We start from the raw sequence: 20,120 nt of genomic DNA on the forward strand, positions 1-20,120 counted from the left end.
ATAAATAATTGTTTATTTTTATTCAAAATTGCAACATAACACAAGCTCAATCTTGTTCATTCTGATTTTCGAATGTGATTGGAAAAGTAAAAGACAGTTTCAAAAGTTAATACCAAACAGGCAAATGTCAAGTGACTGGAATCTTGTCCTTCGTGCTTCTCATTTTCTTCTTTGTCAGTAAATGAAGAAAATATCCTCCAGTATTTGGCTTTCCTCCAGGTCCTGCTGGGTACTTTGTGGATGAGGCGTGGCAGGGGTAAGCAGGGATCTGCCCATTGGTTTGGGGGTAGCAGGGGTCGGCCTATGTTGTGTCATTTTGGTCCTTCGAGTGGACGGCTTGTTGGGCTCAGGGGCAGAGACTGGACTAATGATATCCAATAACTCAACCAGAGAAAAATCCAACCTGAAAGAATAAAAAAACAGTTTTTGTTGCTTGATTCATTTCATCTCCGCCCCCCGCGTGACCTCAGCTTATTTCCGTGGTTGAATTGGCACAGGCTTTAATACAGAACCCAGTGGAGCCCTGTAAACAGGCGATGTTGTAAATGAGCATCCTTGTGCCGTTGTTTCATTGTAAGGAAAGCACACAGACCGCCAGTTACACTACTTCCCACTTTAAAGTGAATCAGAGCAGGAGTCAGACATGCACAAGGATGAAGCCTACTTAAAGATCAACACTCGTTCTAAAATATTTGTCATTCACCTTTCACTTGTTAACACAGACAATAGAAAAGAAAATCTCTTCAAAATGGTAACACAATCTTTGTTGCTGAAGTACCTACTGAACCTTAACAAGCAGCCTTAACAACTCAAAACCGCTGGGGCGTCCCGGCAGAAAAGCCGTTTCTTGCAGGTGCAAGAGAAAAAAGAGGAAGAGAACCCGGTGCTTTCTGCCCTGGAATAGAAATGAGGGAATGTGCAGGGAAATAAATAAACCAAAACGGGGGAGATTAAGCTAATAGAGATTCAATCCCTCAGTCTGGCTGGCTTGATAAATTATTCAGTGTATACACAGTCGACAACGGCCATTCCAGATACAAAACATGAATTCTTTAAAGCACGCTCCGCCGATGTTGCTAACATAATTCTCTGCTCGTTTAAAGCTGCATCGATTTGCATCGCACAGCTCACCCAGGTAAGGGAGATCTTTGGCGTGTACTTGTTGATATGCATGTGGGTGGTCAGCAGACACACAGGTGAAACTTCCAATCAGGCACATTTGTGTTCCCCCACACGTAACTACAGACCTTGATATGTCATGTTCTCACATTGGCTGGAGGCAGGCGGCACAAAGCAGCGGCTGAGCAGCTTTAAAAGGCTATATTCTGCTTGAGAAACATGAAGTAATGCATGCATATGTTTGAGCATGAGGGAGAGAAAGTAAATGAGGGCGAAGTTGGCCAAGGGATGATAACTGATGTAAAAAGAGACTGAAGCTAAAGTAAGTAAATCTGTCTTCCTCATTTGGTCTCCTGCCTGTCAAAAGCAAAGGGGAATGAGGGAGAGAGAGAGAGAGAGAGAGAGAGAGAGAGAGAGAGAGAGAGAGAGAGCGAGCGAGCATGAGCGAGAGTATATGGCCTGCCTGTAAGAGAAAGACTGGGAGCGAGAGAAGCTTTGTGGATAGAGAGGATGGCAGGAAGAGAATATGGAGGAGGGACTTTGGCTGGGTTCCTTCTTTCGAAATGTGAGAATTTGCATTTTTATTTGTTGATTTATTTAACGGACAGGGCTCTCAAACAGCCATCCATCAACAAACGACATGTTGGTAATGAATAATGCATCACTTACCGGGCGGTCACAATCTATAACAAGGGGAGAGCGGGGGGGGTAGGGGTACAGTTTGGGCAGGAATGGTGGTGGGTGGGGTGAGGAGGAGGAGGGGGAGGAGGGGGAGGAAGGGGGGGGGGGGGGCACAGAGATTGCACGAGGGCTAGAGAGAATGCCAATGGATTTTTCAGAGGAGTATACATTGCTGCAGAGAACTTCATTTCTTGGCTCCACTTTGTGTGACGTAAAGTTGTGAATTGCTGCTCGATATTAATGTCCCTCCAGAGAATCCTGGCAAATCTCTTTTACTGCCACATGCAAACAGAAACTGCCGGAAAACAACAGGAGCAGAAACACAAGTTTCTGACACTGGAAAAAAATAAACTGGGAGGTTGGGTCACTTTGAGAGCATCTAGAGACACTACATCACCAATATTTAAGTACTGTTAACTTCTTAAATCTTCTGTGCCCCACACTAGAAATGTAAGTAGCCTCAGGGAGAATGCCCGGACTACAGACAGTAGATTTTAACTGTGTTTTATTAATACTGCACAGACGCTTCAATCCCAAACTGAACTATGATCCCATATGAATTTATAAAAAGCCTTATCACAACTACTCCAAAGCAATTATTAAGCATACTGCCTTCAAATACTTCTTAAGTTCTCTAAATAAAAACCTTTGGGCTTCTTTCTTTCCCAATGCACCAGTACACCAAGTATGTTTCTCTAGCTCTGCAAGGCCGCATAATAATCCACCACCTTCTTCTTCCCACTCGCAACTTTCCCTGCATATTTGGCTCCTCTCTTTCATTAAAGATAGCCGTCTTAGCACTCGCCCTACCACCACCTTTTCATCTGCAGTCCAGACAGTAAGATGAAAACCCTATAATGGCCGGTGTGTATATTCCGCATGTCAATTTCCCAACCAATCAATAGCAGGCGGGCAATGGCAGGAAGGATGGAGATGAGATGGGCGGGGTGCACTGGAACTGTCTCATTACTAACTAGCAATGGGATTCATGAAAGGATTAAGAAGGTCATGTTAACCCCAGCTTCGTTTCACATTTCAATATCAAGATTGAATTGGTTAAGATTAGACCATCACAAGGGGCACGTGTGTGTTGCTGCCAAGTGGAGGAGAAGGGTTCAGGTAACAAGACAAATCTTACAGCAACAAAACAATACTGCATTTCTCTAAACAACACAAAGCATCGACATTCCGTGTGGAGTTGTTGCCAATTTCGATTCATATTCATGACAATAACACGAGGCACTGATGACTTATATTTTTCTATATAATTAGTGAGTGAAAAAATGACACCATACCTCACATCACTGCTAATTTGAGTCAAGGAGCTCTGAGAAGGCCTTTTATGGACAGATTTGCCCATGAGGAGCTCCCCCCTCATTATGCCACCTTTGCCTGTTTACACTGGATCAAACAAGCCAGCATATTGCCGTAACCCAGCTGGAAAACCAGCATTTCAGAATTCAAAGGCATGATGGGTAACACAACAGCGCTGGTGTCGGCTCCACCAATGCGATTGTCCTTTTTACACACATATAAATCAGCCAGTCTTCCTCACAACACCTCCACTGCCAGGAGAACAACAATACCCCCTAGTTCCAAGCTCCCACCTTTTATACTGAGCAGCCAGGCGGAATAAAGGTAAATAAATCATTGTCTTGAACAGGCTGTGTAAAAAGAGCAGGTACTTTCTGCTAAATTAATTTAAAAAGAAGAACCACAAAATACTGTCATGTAAAAGACTTGTCTAATCCAAATCAGTGAATTACCAAAGGATTACAACTATCTGAAAAGAGGCACATGAAGGTATACATAAGGCAGACCTTCTCATTACTGGCAGTGAAAAACAACAGTCGCTAGGAGTGCAATGATTTAATAGGCTTTGGAGGTGTAAATAGATGTTAAAAAGATCTGAAACCCAGGGTCCCCTGCTGGAATTTATTATTATCTGCCAGAGCACACAGTTAAACTTGGACTTTGCTCTGCTTTGCTTAAGAGTCACAGAAGTTGTAAACTTTGTGCAGTTTTGAAAGAAGTATAGTTTAGAACAAAGAGGTTGCCATAACAGTTACTGTGTTGCTTTCTAAACCACCACATTTACCAAAGGAAAGGAAATCTAAGATGCAAGAAAAAAAATATTGGATCGACTTTGGGAATATTATTTTTTAAAAGTTAAGTTCTGCATCAACATGGTAACAAACAGCTGCTAACCCCCCCCCCCTCCCAATTTATTTTGCATTTACAATTCCACAGCAACTTAGAAGTTCACACACAGATGCAGGGACACACACACACACACACACACACACACACACACACACACACACACACACACACACACACACACACACACACACACACACACACACACACACACACACACACACACACACACACACACACACACACACACACACACACACACACACACACAATAAAAAAAGGGTAATGAATGTTCTTTCTGATGCTTGCACTCAGTGATTCATTCCTGTCCTCAGAACCCCCCTCCCTTCCTATGTCTTTCTCACCATTTTCATCCATCTCAACCAGCTCGAACTTTCCTTGCATCCTATTTCTCACTTTATCCAATTCTCTCACCCCTCACTCACCCCAAAACACACATTTAACATCTCTCCCTCACGCTCGCTTTTTCTGTCTCATTACTGTGGCAGAGAGAGAGAGGGGAGGGCAGTGTGTGCATCCAGAAGTCTGTTCAATTACACCTGCTGCACGGTTCCTGCTAGGCCGACTAATGGAACGCAGCATGTCTCCTGACAGGCTGGCCCCAGCGCTAGCTAGACCAGTAAAAAGCTTCATTTAGCTTCTTACAGCTCGAAAAGTTAGCTAGACTAAGGAAAGTCATCATTTAGCGTCTAACACTGCAGCAACTGCAAACACAGGAAAACCTTCAAGATTCAAACTTTATATCAAAACTTATATCATATTGATGTGTTGTAAATATGGCTGGTATTTTGAGAACTTCAGTAATCGCCTTAAGGAGTTAATGAACTAATATTTTTTAATCAAATAACATTTCAATGTTTGTTAGTCACCCTGTTTAACCAACATAATAATTATATAAACTATGTAAATAGAATGAATGGTAAATATTTATAAAATGCATCACTGATGTTGAGTGTAGATGTGTTACCTGGCCTCAGGGTTCTTATGGAGGGCAGAGACTGATGTGGGCCTACTCAGGCTTGCAGGGGACTTTCTAGTGGCCATGTCCCTTCTGGACGACTCTGCAAGACAAAAGAGTTTTATTTGAAGCAAGAGCAGCAAGACAGTTTGAAGGATTACCCTGTTGGTGCACATTGCCAATTTTTTGCTTGCATATCAAAGTGCTCAAATTAACCCAGAAGAAAATCTAACTCTCAACAGACTTGATGTTTTGAGCTGAGATGTTCCTCTGTGTGTAGACCATTAAGCACATAACTCTGATTAACTGAGAATACAAGATTACAACTTACCATGTGTCTGCATACCGTTATCTACAGGAGCAGGTGCCGCTTGTGAGCATTTTTCATGCAGGTTCTGTTCGGCACGATGTACCTCTGCATCCCCACGCACACTGCATGCCACAGACACATATCAAACATATCAAAATGGATTTCATGTGCGACTTGAGTAAGTGCATATGTATGAATTTGATCTGTAAGATGTAGGGCTGAGCGATGAAATAATTACAATAAATATTGCAATATTTATTTGCAACAATAGCAATATACCAAAAATATATATATTTATACATATTAATATATTTTGTATGCATTGTGCAAGCATGGAGAGAAGGTTTACTACATAAATGGTTTCATGCTCCTTCACTGAGCAGCAAAAATGTGTCTTTAAACTCAATAGAAATAATGACTTGACATTTATCAGAATTACCCATATCAACTGATAAGATTTTTTTTTATCTTGATAAGATTTTAGCAATATAAATAAGGTGTGTGTGAGAAAGAGTATCTGAAAAAAGTAGTTGCAGTTGGACTGTCTGTCTTCCTGTCTACTCAGTTTACCTGGAGGGTAAATCTTGGCAGGAGGGGCCCTCCAGCTGAGGATCTCCAGTCCCAGTGTTTGAGCTGCTGAGCTCAGCTTGAGCAGCTTGTTGAAACCTAACAAGAATAAAGGAGAAGAATAAAAAGAGAAAGGCCAGGTTCCACCAGTCTGCAATGTCAAAGACTGAAGAAGCACAAAGAAACCGAGAAAATTCAACATGGAGGGGAAGTTGCTTCTGTCCGAGAGGTACCTATCCTATACAACCAACAACTAGAAGGATAAACCAGTGTTACCACATTCATTCTACCTGCTGTAATCGAGACGCGACTGCTGGAGCTGCTGATTCTGTCTGTTGAGCCTCTCTTCCTGCTCCTCCAGCCGTGCCTGCAGCTTCTCTCTCTCCATCTCCAACTGCATTTTCTGCAGCAGCAGCTGGTGCCTCTTTTCCTCCCAGTCCTCATGACCCAGCAGAGGCCTGGTCAGGGCTTCTTTGGCCTCTGAGCCCATAGCAGTCCCACTCCGCAGCCTGTGAGTAAATACACTTTCTTACAATTCTTTTAATTTATGTCTTGATAAAGTGCACAATTTGGTTAAAACTGGAGAAAGGTAATGTAATCATGTGGGATGATAATGACAACATAGGCTAAATCCATACTGCTACGTTGTCCATCTGAAAAACACTGGTAGCCTAGGCAAATGCCGGGTGTTTTCTACCAGTAGTATGAATGTAGCAGTAGAGTAATTGCTGTACCTTTCACAATCATGTGGATTCAAGGCGTCATGTTGGCCATTCTCTAGACGAGAGCTATTATCACTTCTCCGTTGCTGTGTTCCGTAGCCACTGTCTTGACCACTGGCTTGGCAGCGCTCACATCTGTAGCAGGACTCCATGTGTGGCTGCCTGCACTCCTTTTTGTGAATCCTGTGCATATTTATTGGCCCATCATTTGGACTCAGCTCACTCGCACAGGAAAGGGAGGCAGGGTTGCTCGATGTCTGTGCTTCTCCTCTACCTCCATTCCCACTCCTGTGCTCTTGAGGCTGTCGTGCTCGGGCAGCAGCGAGGCCGAGGTATGAGCCATCCAAGAGTGAGCCATTAGCTTTGCTGGTGGCTGCATCACTGCTGAGCACCTGGATAGAGAACAAAGAGGACAACAAATTCATTTTAGCCAACTCGGGAAGCCTCTGAAAAATGTATGAAGTATTTCAACCAAAAAACATTAGACTGCTCCATAAAACCCTAATGTAGCACTGGGCAACACAGCAAAATTTACCAGCACTGAATTAGAAGTCACTTACGAACCTAATTTGCTCATGTTGCCATGTGCAGTAAAAGCTTTTCCCGTGTGTTTGCGAGAGCTGTTCACATATCACTTGCACTTAATGTGGTTAACTGTGACTTGAAGAATCTTCTCCGGTTTTATTTTCTTATTTTGTTAATGCTACAGTGATTCTGTGTTGGGCTCCGATGACAGCCCACGTGCAGGTGACTGAACACATTGTGTATAGACAGACACCGGACTGCTAACATGCTGCTTTCACTGCACGACTTGTATAGGCGTGTTGCTGGACTTTATAGCAGCATAAATGCAAATCATCCTTCAAAAGTGTAAACTAAACACTGGCTACGAGCCTAAGATAACTGTTTTCAACTGAGCATAAATGGCAGGTAAGCTAAGGTTAGGAGCATTATGAGATAAACATAAGGAGGAAAGCCCATCTCATGGTCGACTGGGAAAGAGACTGTGACTAATTTGCTGTGGGTCAGAGAGCAGGGAAACACACATTACTCAAGAGCCACCGCAGGACGACGAGGTTGGCCAAGGCATCTATTCTTACAGAGGCTGAAGCCAAAGAGGCGTCTTCACTCTCAAAGTGTCACCTTGACGGAGTTTTCACTACACCGCAGCAATACCAAACCAGTGACTTAAGTTGACTTCTATAGTGATTTCTTATGCATTATTATGGCACCTGGCAATGGAACAATATGCTGTTGCATATGGATGTTTCTGCACCCAAATGCCTGATGGATGGCAGACAGGTGTGTTCTCTGAAGATATAAGTACAACCTTCATTTTTACTATGCATCTTCCACTGCACGTGCACTAGCTAAAACATATGATACATTTAGCCTTAACCATACACTACCTTGTTTTGGGCTGGTGCCTGGCTGAGCTGGGCAATGGACTCGTTGAGCTTCGCCTGTTGCTGAGAAAGGTATTTTTGATAGAGACCAAGCAGCTCCTGGCACTCTCTGTACTGCTGCTGCAGGCCTGGATGACCAAAGGTTAAGTAACCAACAACCAGAGGTAGTAAAAGTACACACATTCTTTCGTCAAGTCAAAGTACAGATACTTACATATATATTTGTGTGTGTGTGTGTGTGTGTGTGTGTGTGTATAAATAAACAAATAAATAAATAAATGTACAGGCTCTTAAATGTACTTCAAGTATAAAAATAAGACCATTTCTACCAGCTGTAACTGTGCAAAACGAAACGAGACTTATGTCACATTAATATATTACAAAGATTATTTTACATAAATCACAGTTGATTCAAATACAATTTTAAAAAATGTAACATGGGTCAAAGCAGGAAAAGATTTGTGAGCATGAAAAATAGTCCAGGAGGAAATGTTAATTGTGTATTGAAGTATTCTTAATTCAAATAAGGCCAGGGATTGCAAATGCTTTGTTGCTCTGCTTCTTCGTCGACGATTTGACGACATAATTAGCGATTTTCCATGTTGTTGCACATTGGTAACTCTTCTCAGCGTTTGAGTCGCCCTCTCTTGCCTGTTTGTTTTTGATACGCCATGTTATGCATAGTTTTCTTAAAATATGCATTGATAGCTTTACGACAGGGAACTGTCTTTTCTGTATTAATGTCTATTTAGGTTGAAATCTGTCTTGATGGGAAGGCGATGCTCAAGAATTCAATATTTTTATAATGGATCATTTCCCTCAGATGCATTTAAACAATAGTAACTAGCCTGTTTGGAAAAGGTGAGGAATAGAAAGTAGAGATATTTGTGTTGCAGCTAAATGTAGCAGCTAAATTAAAAAGTCACCAAAAAAATTTAATACAGATACATTTTTTTAAAAATCGACTCTAGTGGAACAAAAGTATTTGTTCTTTGTTACTTCCCAACTCTGCTAACAACCTCATTCAATAACAAAACCAAAAAGAATAGAAACTTTAGTCTCATACTTTAAAATCCACCTATTGATTTAGATGAGAAAAAAACACACCAAACAGACACTGGGTTAAATATTTTTGATGAAATGGGAAATTGTTTTACAAAGTAGAGATGAAAACTATGACTGAGAATGTAACCTTGTACACAACAGCCCTTTTGGTGAGGAAAAATCTCTCTTATGCAATTTAAATAAAAAAACAATGACAATCTGAATTAAACGCTTGTTTCTGCAATCGATTACACATTGGACGAGAAAAGTAGAGAGAACAGCAAAGTTGAAAATAGAGAAGGAGAAGAGGCCAGAAAAATCAAAGTTGTTGTTGTGGCACGGAGCTTTCACCATCTGGGTCGGGCCAAGCTGCGTTGAGCTGAGCTGGGCAGTGCCGTGCCAGGCTATCTGCCAGACACAGAGCTGGCAGACACAAGAAAACTAATCTGGAGCGGAACTACTGCTGCGCCTCAGGAGCCCACTAATGACAGTGGCAGCACCACACCACACCAGCACATACAAAGATAATGAGCGAGAGAATGGAGGGACTACACACAGGCAGACTCGCACACGTCCAATAATCCACCCCAGTCTGACTAACTTTCTAGAACACACACACAAACAAAAACAAGAATGTGAGAGCACAAGTTCCCCCCCACCTGCACTCAAACAACAGCCCACACAAAAACACTCCAATAAAGCAAGTAGTACACACACACTCCCACCAAAGCTGACCATAAAGTGTGTTCCTCCAGGCCATATCTTTTTATGATGGTGGCCCCGCTCCCCAAGCTGATGAGTTTCTCTGCATCCGTTTGAAAAAAAAAAAAAAATCATCCCCCATTTTAAAAAGAAAAATCAAAGTTCAAAGTGGAGTCTTATTGAAGGAACAGTTGGCGGAACACTTCATAAGAAAACACTTTGGATGCTAGGAGACTTCAATCAGGCTGTGGAAATGAAACAGAGGGAAAGAGAAGAGAGCGGGGGACGACTTTGAATTGACGACCAGACAGCGGCAGTGAATTGCAATGCAGCGGCTTTCATAAACATTGGGAAAATGTGAGAAAACACTTTGATTGAACCCGCCGTCGAACTCGGGCTCCTCTACCGCTGCACAGATAATGTCCATGGAAGTGGGTCTATATGGAAAGCTTAAGGACATCACAAGGACATCACACCATGTAAACCAGTGCTGGGAGGTCTATTTATGCAGCATGAATAAGGGTATTGAAGAGGAGATACTGAACACGTTTATACGGCTACACCTCACTTCAATCTAAGATAGAGGGTTGTTGTGTCGAGTCGCAAAATGTATGCAGCTCATATTTTACCAGAGTCGCATAAAACAACATTTCCATGTGATTATTCAAACCCAAACAAAGTTCATACTAGTCACAAATACAGTATAATATGCTGGATACAAAGTCCAAATACCAAGTGGGTATGGTAGGGTAGGATGGTATGGTAGGATAAAGTCTATAGTACCAACAGGACTGCAGCATCATAGCAAGCTAACACCGTAAATAAAGGTAACGTGTGTTAATGTGTTGACAGGTCCCTGGACAGCGAAAGCTAGGTAATCTGAACCGAGTGGAGGAACACTGATAAGATTGCACCTCCCTGCCCGTCGCTACACTAAACATGCTTCCTCCATAGCCTTGGATGTCAGCCAATGGGGCCAAGCACTCGGCAAGCCCCTACTTTACATCTGAGCTGCAAAGTGCCAACAATGAGTTACTCCTCCCCCTGCTCCAAAAATACTCGGAATCAAGGGCTCGGGTTGAAGAGGCTTCAGACGGGGCCTGTCAAAATGATTCACTTCCCTGTCAGGCTGAGGCTCAAATGAAATAATGAAATCCACTTCAAGGTGGAACAAATTTGCACAGGAGGGGGGAATATTTTAAAGCCTGTTTTAGCACAGTGTGCCAAACAGATTGAGCCCGAGCAGGAGTGTGAGGGGAAACGGGAGGAGACTGATGGGTATGAATGTGTGTGTAAGGAGGCAATGACGGGGAATTAATGGAAGACGACAGTTTACATAACTGCTTCTATACGACTGAATCGGGAGAAAAGACACGAGAGCAAGTCACACAATAAAGCAATAAATAACCCCACATGTCAGCTCACAATTATTTTGAAAACGGCTTTAAAATTCCAAGAGCCAACGTACAGAAAACCATTCTCATCAGAGACATTCTCAGCCGTCTTCATTGTTATGATCACAACTAAAATGTAATGCGAGTTGTCACAAACTAAGTGGTGTCGGGAAGAATGGAGAGACATGACATTTGTATAAATTATTGTGTGTGTGTATAGAATATGTCAGCTGCAAGTTGACATATTCCATGCACAAGCCAACAATTCACAAAGCCAAAAATCCACACAATTCGTAGTGAAAGGTGTGCCAACACCAACTCCTTTCAATTATTTTATGAGAGACTTAATGCATTATGTATTATTTATTTCACAATAAGCTGACAATAGTTCCACCGTGATTTGATTGTATTCATTTAAGCAGTGTCAGTCAACAAAAGAAGACAGCCATTCCAAAAATGTATCTTCAAAACTAAACTTCAGCTTCAAATGGCAGCAGCTCAGTGAATCTTTATATTTTCAAAAACGTCCCTGTTATTTAGCTCAGTATACTGGAAGCCTCACAAAAAAAAGTTCTTAATTCAAAAAGGTTAAACCCAAGGCATCTACCATGCATCTTATCTGTGCGAACACTAGTCAGAAGGTAGAGCTTCGATGGGAAGAAACAGATTAGAACTGGGTTTAATTTGTTTTGAACACCTGCAATAAATAGAGTGCACCTTGCACAGCTCACAGCTTTAAACACATAACTCATTCCTGCAATAAGGTAAGATACACAACACTCAAAGTTGATATCAAGGAATATTAGAGGTTTAATTTGCTGAAGAAATAAAAGTGCTAAGAATTCTCCAGAGGCAATCTTCTAATGTACGTTGAAAACAAAAAGCAAACGTGAAGGAACCAGATTTCCAAATCGTAAATGTCATCCAGCCGAAACCTGGGAGGTTATAAAGGGATTTCACGCTGGCAATCCTCTATCACAACATGTAGAGCTTTTCAATGACATACCCTAACAGGGCTTTTATTCCCCTCTCTATCGCCTCAGGATTCCCTCCAATTATTTCAACGCAATAAATTGCATTAGCCGTAGCATCTGCTGTGCCTTGTTCTGGATACAGCTCGGAGAATGGGGCACAGCGCTAGGAACGCCACCTTGACTTCTGCCCATGCCAACATGCCTTGAAGTACAAAAGGCAACCTTCCTTTGTGAAACTCAATTTTCAGTCCTGTGTGCCAGTCGGTTCCAAATGTCAGCTGAACACCCCAAATATCAAGGGTGCCTTTTCCCTCTCATCCTAGATGGCTCGGGGCTAAAGTATAGCCCTACATTCTTTATATCCCTGACAACCCTGAATCTTGGTTAGATAAGATAAGCTGGGGCGTAATGGAATTAGACTTGACAAGACTCATTCAGTGTGTTTGCCTTTGGTGTCTCCTTAACCTTTCAGAGAAGTGCCGGACCCCGCTGCCTGAGAAGAGCCTTCATGACTCTTGCATGCACTTTAAAAGACTACGTTATCCCCCGGAGGTGTTTGGATCCCAACACTTTTTCCTCTCAAATACCTTTTTAATGGAGTTTAGAAGTTTGGCGTAAATGCCAAGTCTCCGAGCCAAAGTGCCCTTAATTGAGTTGTGCTTTCCTCATTTTCCCTGCCGCCATTGCCAATCGTGCAATTTACCAGCCATGTCAATTACTCTTCATATTTTGCTGTGTTTTTAACCTTAATTGACTGCTGGCCATGATATGGTGAGCGGAATTGTTATGAAGACAGTATGATTTTTATTGCATACCCACAACCTACTATCACTACAGCTCTTGTGTTAATTTCTTGCTAGATCATCAATAAATTGGTGATCACTTTCATTTCACTTTGTAAGGAGGAACTGAAAAAATGTTCTTCAGTTAAAATTCAACAATCACAGAGAGATACAAAACCATATGATGAAATGAAACGCTGTCATCCTCTCAGGAAATATCAAAATTCGTCTCTGGATGACGATGAGTTGATTTAGAAGGTTTGGGTTATGTCTCCAACCATGAAATTGATTCTGTACACAACAACAGATAAGCTACAACCACTCACAAAAGACAACTGCAGAAGCATCAAATAATTTAAATGCATCTGCTCCTTTTCTCTGCCTTTTGTGTCAGATTGAATAGTCTCAGCCCAAGACTGTACGTAGCTTTACCTAAGACAACACTGCCCCCTGCAGACTACCCTATGGCATAGCTCATACAGCACTAGAGCCATGTAGCCAGCAATAAAACATTTGTGGAACTTTAAGAACATCTTACAAGGATATCCACCCATGTGTTACAGAGCGCTGGCAGCAGGCTTTTATATACATGATCTTTTCAGTTCCTCTTTTTAGGGTGAAGTTATGCTAAAGGGGGAAATTGCCTGGAGTGTGCTCTGTGTTACACCTTGTTGCACCTTCACACATTTTTGTGTCATTTTGTTCTGATTCAACATTTTCTTTTCTTGCAGGTTTTTTTTAATATTATTTAATAATGGCAGTGCAGAACCTCAAATGGTGTACCTTCATTATAATTTCAAAATAAATATGAAGTGTATCAGCGTAGTGACAGGTGTATACCTCTGTAAACTTTATTTTATTGACTATTTTTATTCTATCTTGTGCTTTCTTTTGCCGTTTTGTCTTCCTCTTTTTGACTAAATACTGCTGTGACAATTTAAAGTCCCTGGTGTGGGATCAATAAAGTTTATCTTGTCTTTTATATTATCAGGTAGTTTTATCAAACATTATAAAAGCATCTTCCATAACGATCGAACCATCACGTCCTGGAATTCTCAAGGGATCTCTGGTCTCCTCAGTGGACCACAGCTTAGATTAGTCAGTGGTAAAGACACTACAGTTTGCTGAATAACAATCAACGCACCAGACTATTCAATTAGATTACTCAAACAAAATAAGTGTTTTCAACCCCTGTGGATCAACAGAACTGCATTAGTTCACTGCTCTACTTTGAACCAGTCTGCAACTTTCAATAGCACATCGAGGTAGTATTGTTTCAATAAAAAAACTATACAAATACTAAGAATCATCTCACCCATCACTGCCAATTTTGTTTGTTTGTTTAGTTATTTTAGAAGGATACTCTCCCTCTCCTCTGCAATGACCACGTTCTGTTGCTCCAGTTGTTGGATTTTCTGTTCAAAATGTTCCTGCTCATCTTTCAGACGCTTCACTGACTCTTCTTTCTCCTCGCTCACTCTGGAGAACAGGGAATAAACAAATAGTCTTTAAGGACACTGCAGTGCAAAATAAAACAATCAGGGGTCACTTTAAATTGTTCTATTATACATCTTTATCAACCTCAACACTATCTCAGAGTTTAGTGCAGTAAACTGTTGGCTACCTGGCTAGTTCTTCAATGAGGTTTGCAATTCGACGCTTATCTTCAGAACAGAGGTCCTTCAGGCAGACCTGGCTGCTTCCTCTGCTGGGCCCAGAAATAACCTGTGTAAGAAGACATTAACAGGAACTAATTATGAAATTCATTCAAATATTTGATCCTACATACACAGAGGACAGAGGGGAAAAAAGCCTACACAACACAAAGGATTACCTGTGGTGGGGGGAGAAAAGCATCAGATGCCAGGGATGGTGTGTGCTCTGTTGACACAGCAGCACTTTGTTGGAATGACACGTTTTCCTTAGTATAAACCCCAGAGCGATCGCTTTGTAAGTAGCCCGGTTTTTTGCCACCTCTCTTGCAACCAGAGCTACGTCTGGCTGCAACCCGCATCTTTGTGGCCCCTCTACTGAATGAGCCGGTGCTGTCTGGTCCCAGGTTGAAGGGGGTCCGAGGGATCACTTCTCCATCCAGTCCTGAGACAGTTGATGGGCAAAGAGAAGTAGAGGATCCCATGAGATAAAAATACATGCAAATATTCCAAAAGTGTTGAAACAATGTTATTGAGACTCACCAGGAACAAAAGCCAATGGATGCTCGTCATCTGACACTAAAGAAGACAAGACACTTATATTAACATTTAGTCCACTTTAATGAAACTTGGCCATGCATGTGCTTTCTCGCCCTAACTGTCAGATGGATCGTTTCCTAGTCTAATACTCAGATAACTCATCTTCTTGTCCAGTCACATAGGAAGAAAACAAACACTAGCTAACACACTACTACACGTGGCCTTTGCGTTCCAGCTCAGCAGCATGATGAATTCTCCGGTTAATGACATGAGTGAATACTATTACCACCGAGTTTCGATATAACATATTGATGTGACTTTAAAAGTGTAACAATAACTTAACTTAACTCCGCGTAGCTAACGAGCTCTCACTTCCTCAGAAATAACAACAAACGCGCATTGACACGGAAGTTATATCCGCGAGACTAAGTTTTTCCTCTCCTCGTGACATATGTACGAATGTGCACTAGGTCAGAAAGTTAATGTAGTTAAGTAAAAGTTGATATACCGTCACTCATCCAAAATATTCCCGAACTTGCACCTCTTGTTGCTCCTGCCGCCATGTTGAATCAACCGCCACCACTCCCTGAGAGCCAAGCGCGTTGCTAAGGACTCCCGGCCCCGCCTCTCCTGCTTCAACCTAAGAGCCAATTGGTTCTGCTGCAAAAAGGCGACTTTCTATTGGCTTAGACACCTATCAGTTATGTGTCAAACCTGACTTTTTCCCCCACCCGAGGCGCGTAAAGACCCGCCCCTGTGCTGACTCTGATTGGCTGTTACGATAGTGAGGCTGGTGATTGGTTAAAATTGGGGAAGAATATCAGGATAAGCCAATCAGAGGCACTTTGAGGGCGGGTCTGCTCCTGCTTGGGGAAGGGGAAAGTAAAGCGTTGCCAGCTGATGGAGCAGCAGCGAGGTGACCGACCCGGAGCGGATATCCTCACTTATATCCCCAGTGGCTGCCCACACCGTTCTCCTCATGGAAGAAGGAAAAGGAAACCTGGCGTTTAAAGGTGTCGCCGAGAGACTGACGCTCGGCATCACTCGAATACTCGGTGTGTATCCCCTGCTCGTGTCAACACGAGCTAGCTAACACGTTGGATGTGTGTTGATGTGTGTTGATGTGCACTCATTATCTCACTGATCTGTCCGTGTTGTGTCAGAGAACATGCCTGGTGTCGTGGACGTGCGGTTCGCCGAGAGGGAGCCTGCAGAGAAGAGGAGCCTGTTGTCATGGGAACAGGTGACAAACGAAGGGACATCTCAAACATCCCTTTTCGTGGTGTGGTGTGAACGTGGTTAAACATTGGTGGAACATTGTGCTCTACATCTCCACCTTTCAGAAAAACACCTGTATTTTGCCAGAAGACCTGAGAGATTTCTATCTGACAACCGATGGATTTACTCTGACCTGGAGTGTTAAACTAGACAGTAGGGGATTTCATTATTAGTTTCATTTTTTTCATATTCTATCTCACAATTCAAATTATAGCCTATTATTTATCCCTAAATCGCTCTCTATCCTTCTGTGTGTGTTCCAGATGAGTGTGTTCCCTTAGGATGCATGATGGTCAACAGTGTGGCCCGGCTGGGCCCACTCCTCCAGCCAGTGTCCCTATTCTCCCTTCCCAGCGCCCCCTCCCTGGCAGACCTGGACTGGGAGGAAAGCGACGCTCAACTTGGTAAAGCTCACCTGTCAGAATGCTGATGTGGGCTTAACACGACAATTACAGCGTGTCACTTTCGATTAAGTCTGTTTACATGTGCCCACTTGTGCAGAAAGCAGGCTAATGAATGGAATTTTGATTGGAGAGTAAATAGTTATTTAAGATTCATTAATGCTGCCCGCCAGGGTCGGAGCGAGCGCCTGCTGTGCCCCATTTTGATTCCCGGAGCCGCATCTTTGAGCTGGATTCCTGTGGGGGGAATGGCAAGGTGTGCTTGGTCTACAAAAACTGCACCGCAGGTCTGTTGTTTATTGCATCTTTCCCTCTCAACATCAATATATTACCTCATGTTAAATAATTGTGCATGATAGTTGTTTTTCTTTGTGTTTTCCAGGTGTAGTAGCCCAGCAGAGTGAAATCTGGTTCCTCGATTGCTCACTGTGTTGGCATTTTCTCACCGCAACCTTCACCTCTTACTACCGACTGATGATAACCCACCTGGGCCTGCCTGAGTGGCAGTATACCTTCACTCCGTATGGCCCCAGCCCCCAGGCCAAGGTAGCAAAAGGCCCAAATCACTCTTACAAGACAATCAGCCCTCTGCATGAACCAGTCAAATGAAGTGAAATGAAGAAGATAGTGAAGTGGCACATGAGAGCGGTGTGAAGGAATCTGTGGCATTCACCAATTTTCAGTTTCGTAGAATTTCCTCTTAGATGTGATCAAAATTCAGGAGTGGTCTAGATCAGTTGTGGAATTCATGAACAGATAGACTGCCTGACTTCACAGGGAGGAAACACACACACATGACTTAACAATCACAATCTTAATGTGAATGAATTCACCATCATCAATATCACAACTTGCCAATTTACAGAGAGGATTTATTAAGACTTTATTATTCTCATCTGCAAATTTAGTCACAGCAGCCTCTTCATTTCCGTAGTTGTAGGAAGATCACCTCACTCCTGTCGGTGCCTCTGGGTCTTTATCCAGGTCACTGCTCAGTATCATAATCTGTTGCACGCAACACGGTCGCAGCATCTACTGCAGGCTGCAATATGTCTTAATATATCTAACTTCTCAGTGATTGTCATTCCAACCACCTTGCATATTACCCTTCAGAATATCACATAGCCTCAACCATTCCCTCTTTATTTCTGTCACATCACTGATGGATGCGCCATTAACATTCTTTGATTATCTTATAATATGGTCGTATTCATCTGTCTAAAAGGAGGGATATATTATAGGTTTGTGCGATTATATAACTTTGGTGAATCTTCCTTAAAACACTGGTCTGAATAAGGAAAGGATTTTTAGGACATTAAAAAATGTTCCTGCCTAATGTGCAAATGTTCAGCTCACTGTGCTGTGGATTAAAACCTTCAAATTTCCCTCTTTTGGATTTTCTAGGCTTTCAGAATTTACCCATTCATGTGTATTCAGAATGTTCTTCATTGTGTTGTAGGCATTTCAGTATCATTAATAACACTTGGAGTCATTGCAGGTGTATAAAATACATTTTATTCAGTTTTTCCCTTTCCAGTCTAATATAATATATATTATAATAATATAACAACATTGACTGGTCTAACATTTTAACATGATTACATAACAGTTAATCTCTTCATCTCTTCTTCACATCAGATTGTTCAAGTCTCTTCAAGTCCTATATGCATTGAATCCCAAAGGTTCCTGAGATTGTAAGCTACACTGCAGGAACATAGAGTAATGTATGTAGTGAGACCTTTGCAATGTGTCTCTTGTGTTCCTATTGTTACCTCCAGTTCCTAATTGTTATTTTATAAGCTATTATTTTGATATTTTTTTCTCCACATGACTAGATAAGTGACACCCTGTCTATGTGCTGTTCCCTATGCAGCAGTGGGCCTCACTGTACCAGCCGCTGACCTTCAGCAGTGAGCACAGCGTGGCTGATGCTGCGGGAGATTCTTATCTCAACAAACTGGATCCAACCAAGGCCTTCAAAGGCAAAGCCAAGGCGCCGGCCCCCAAGAAGAAACCGCCATCACAGTGCAGCTCAGGCAACGCTGCCAAGAGCCAAGGGAGCACAGGGAGACTAAGTGGGACAAAGCGGTGAGAAGGTTCCCAATCGAGGAAAACATTGTAATCACGTGTGCACGGTTAACATGGCTTAAAAAAGCAGTCAGTGATTCCTTCATCTTGGACTGCTGAACGTCTGGACAGACGAACCAGGGTTCTCCTGCCTCTACACATGGCTGAAGTGGTACCAGCTGTTGGAGGCAGTGCGGCATGTAAACAGTTATTCTAACCTTATTTATGTGTAGGTGATTAAAAAATACCTGCCTTACATTTAAATAGACTTGAAAAATCCCAAGAATTCAAGTGTAGTTGTTTTTTAACTTTCACAGCTTTATGATAGTGATGGAGAAATGAGGCTTGTCTCCAATGAGACAACCAAAGTTCTTCAGCAGCAGATACATTATCTGCAAACTCACTTAACTCAGTGCTCACTGGTGACACCTGCTGGTCAAAACAACTCAAATCAGCCAAGTCAAGAAGTTTGATCATGTGCTGCTGGCATAGTAATACTGACAGGTAGCAACAAATTGTACCACTGCTATAACTACTAAAGGACTTATTAATACTGAATAAGGGCACTATGTTAATTTATAATTATACGTATTATCCCTTATGTTTGCTGTTGTAAATATTTCAATTTGAATGTCATATACAGCAATAACATATATATAATATATATAAATTTATGAAAGAAGTTTGAAAAGAATTGCTCTAGAAATCTCTGTGAATGTGAAATTGAAAGAGCAAGACTGAAAATAATACTGTTGTTTTCAGTTGGACGGTAAAAGTGCTTTTTACCTGCAGACATTGTCACGCAATTCACCACAATCAATACAACCCACAATTCTCTGTCTGTGGACTCTAACGTTACACAAATAAAGTGTGTATGCAAAGACTGGCAACAAGCCATCAAACCAAACATTAGTCATCTTGGACTTTTCCCACTGTATCCACTGGATCTCTGCAGTGCCTCACTCATACTGTGTTATAATCATGTAAACTTAGATTAAAAAATATGTTTGAGTTTAGGCAAGTCGATCCTAACATTGATGATATCACTAAAAGTGAAAATATTATTTCATATATCGCAGCAGATCAAATTTGGGGGTTAGATGTAAGCCTCTCACTAAATTATACACACATTTTGCCTTGAGGCTGCTGAGTGCTGGATTGTTGCAAAGAAGAACATATGTTATGTTTGAAGCTACCGTTTCTACTTTATTTTATTTGATGTGCAATGTATTGGGGCTTGTGTGTTTTTCTTCACATACACTGTAATTCCCAAGCTTATGTAAGTGGTCTCCTGCTGATTTGCTGAAATTGATGATACCAAGGTTATATATGCTGCTATAGC

General features: G+C 42.0%; 2 protein-coding genes across 4 annotated transcripts; one reads left to right on the plus strand and one right to left on the minus strand.

Moving 5' to 3' along the window:
* kiaa1328 (KIAA1328 ortholog) lies at positions 1–15,663 on the minus strand. 3 transcript variants are annotated; one of them, XM_034584726.1, is made up of 12 exons: positions 15,541–15,662; positions 15,036–15,071; positions 14,675–14,937; positions 14,465–14,565; positions 14,204–14,319; positions 7,948–8,072; positions 6,551–6,930; positions 6,107–6,325; positions 5,820–5,915; positions 5,266–5,371; positions 4,949–5,049; positions 1–403 (listed from the first exon to the last, which is right to left on the minus strand). In XM_034584726.1, the coding sequence occupies exons 1-12, from the start codon at positions 15,593–15,595 to the stop codon at positions 175–177; spliced, it is 1,827 nt and encodes a 608-aa protein (XP_034440617.1). In that variant the 5' UTR covers positions 15,596–15,662; the 3' UTR covers positions 1–174. The 3 variants fall into 3 exon arrangements, with proteins under 3 accessions (XP_034440617.1, XP_034440620.1, XP_034440619.1); XM_034584728.1 differs by having other exon boundaries at positions 268–403; positions 4,949–5,047; positions 5,271–5,371; positions 15,541–15,663; XM_034584729.1 differs by lacking the exons at positions 15,036–15,071; positions 15,541–15,662 and having other exon boundaries at positions 14,465–14,548; positions 14,675–14,846.
* Positions 15,664–15,890: 227 nt separating this feature from the next.
* tpgs2 (tubulin polyglutamylase complex subunit 2) lies at positions 15,891–19,585 on the plus strand. The gene is made up of 7 exons (XM_034584733.1): positions 15,891–16,087; positions 16,196–16,275; positions 16,376–16,463; positions 16,574–16,714; positions 16,885–16,998; positions 17,094–17,257; positions 18,585–19,585. The coding sequence occupies exons 1-7, from the start codon at positions 16,012–16,014 to the stop codon at positions 18,801–18,803; spliced, it is 882 nt and encodes a 293-aa protein (XP_034440624.1). The 5' UTR covers positions 15,891–16,011; the 3' UTR covers positions 18,804–19,585.
* Positions 19,586–20,120: the final 535 nt, after the last annotated feature.

The sequence above is a fragment of the Hippoglossus hippoglossus genome, chromosome 5 (assembly GCF_009819705.1).
Source record: "Hippoglossus hippoglossus isolate fHipHip1 chromosome 5, fHipHip1.pri, whole genome shotgun sequence".
In the NCBI taxonomy this organism is placed as follows: Eukaryota; Metazoa; Chordata; class Actinopteri; order Pleuronectiformes; family Pleuronectidae; genus Hippoglossus; species Hippoglossus hippoglossus.

Coding starts and splice junctions, on each gene's coding strand:
- tpgs2 (XM_034584733.1), top strand. CDS start 16,012: ATGGAAGAAGGAAAAGGAAACCTGGCGTTTAAAGGTGTCGCCGAGAGA. Junction 16,464..16,573: donor CTGGAGTGTTAAACTAGACA/GTAGGGGATTTC, acceptor TGTGTGTTCCAG/ATGAGTGTGTTCCCTTAGGA. Junction 16,999..17,093: donor CTACAAAAACTGCACCGCAG/GTCTGTTGTTTA, acceptor TGTGTTTTCCAG/GTGTAGTAGCCCAGCAGAGT.
- kiaa1328 (XM_034584726.1), bottom strand. CDS start 15,595: ATGGCGGCAGGAGCAACAAGAGGTGCAAGTTCGGGAATATTTTGGATG. Junction 14,566..14,674: donor CTTTTCTCCCCCCACCACAG/GTAATCCTTTGT, acceptor CTTCTTACACAG/GTTATTTCTGGGCCCAGCAG. Junction 6,326..6,550: donor AATCCACATGATTGTGAAAG/GTACAGCAATTA, acceptor ATTTACTCACAG/GCTGCGGAGTGGGACTGCTA.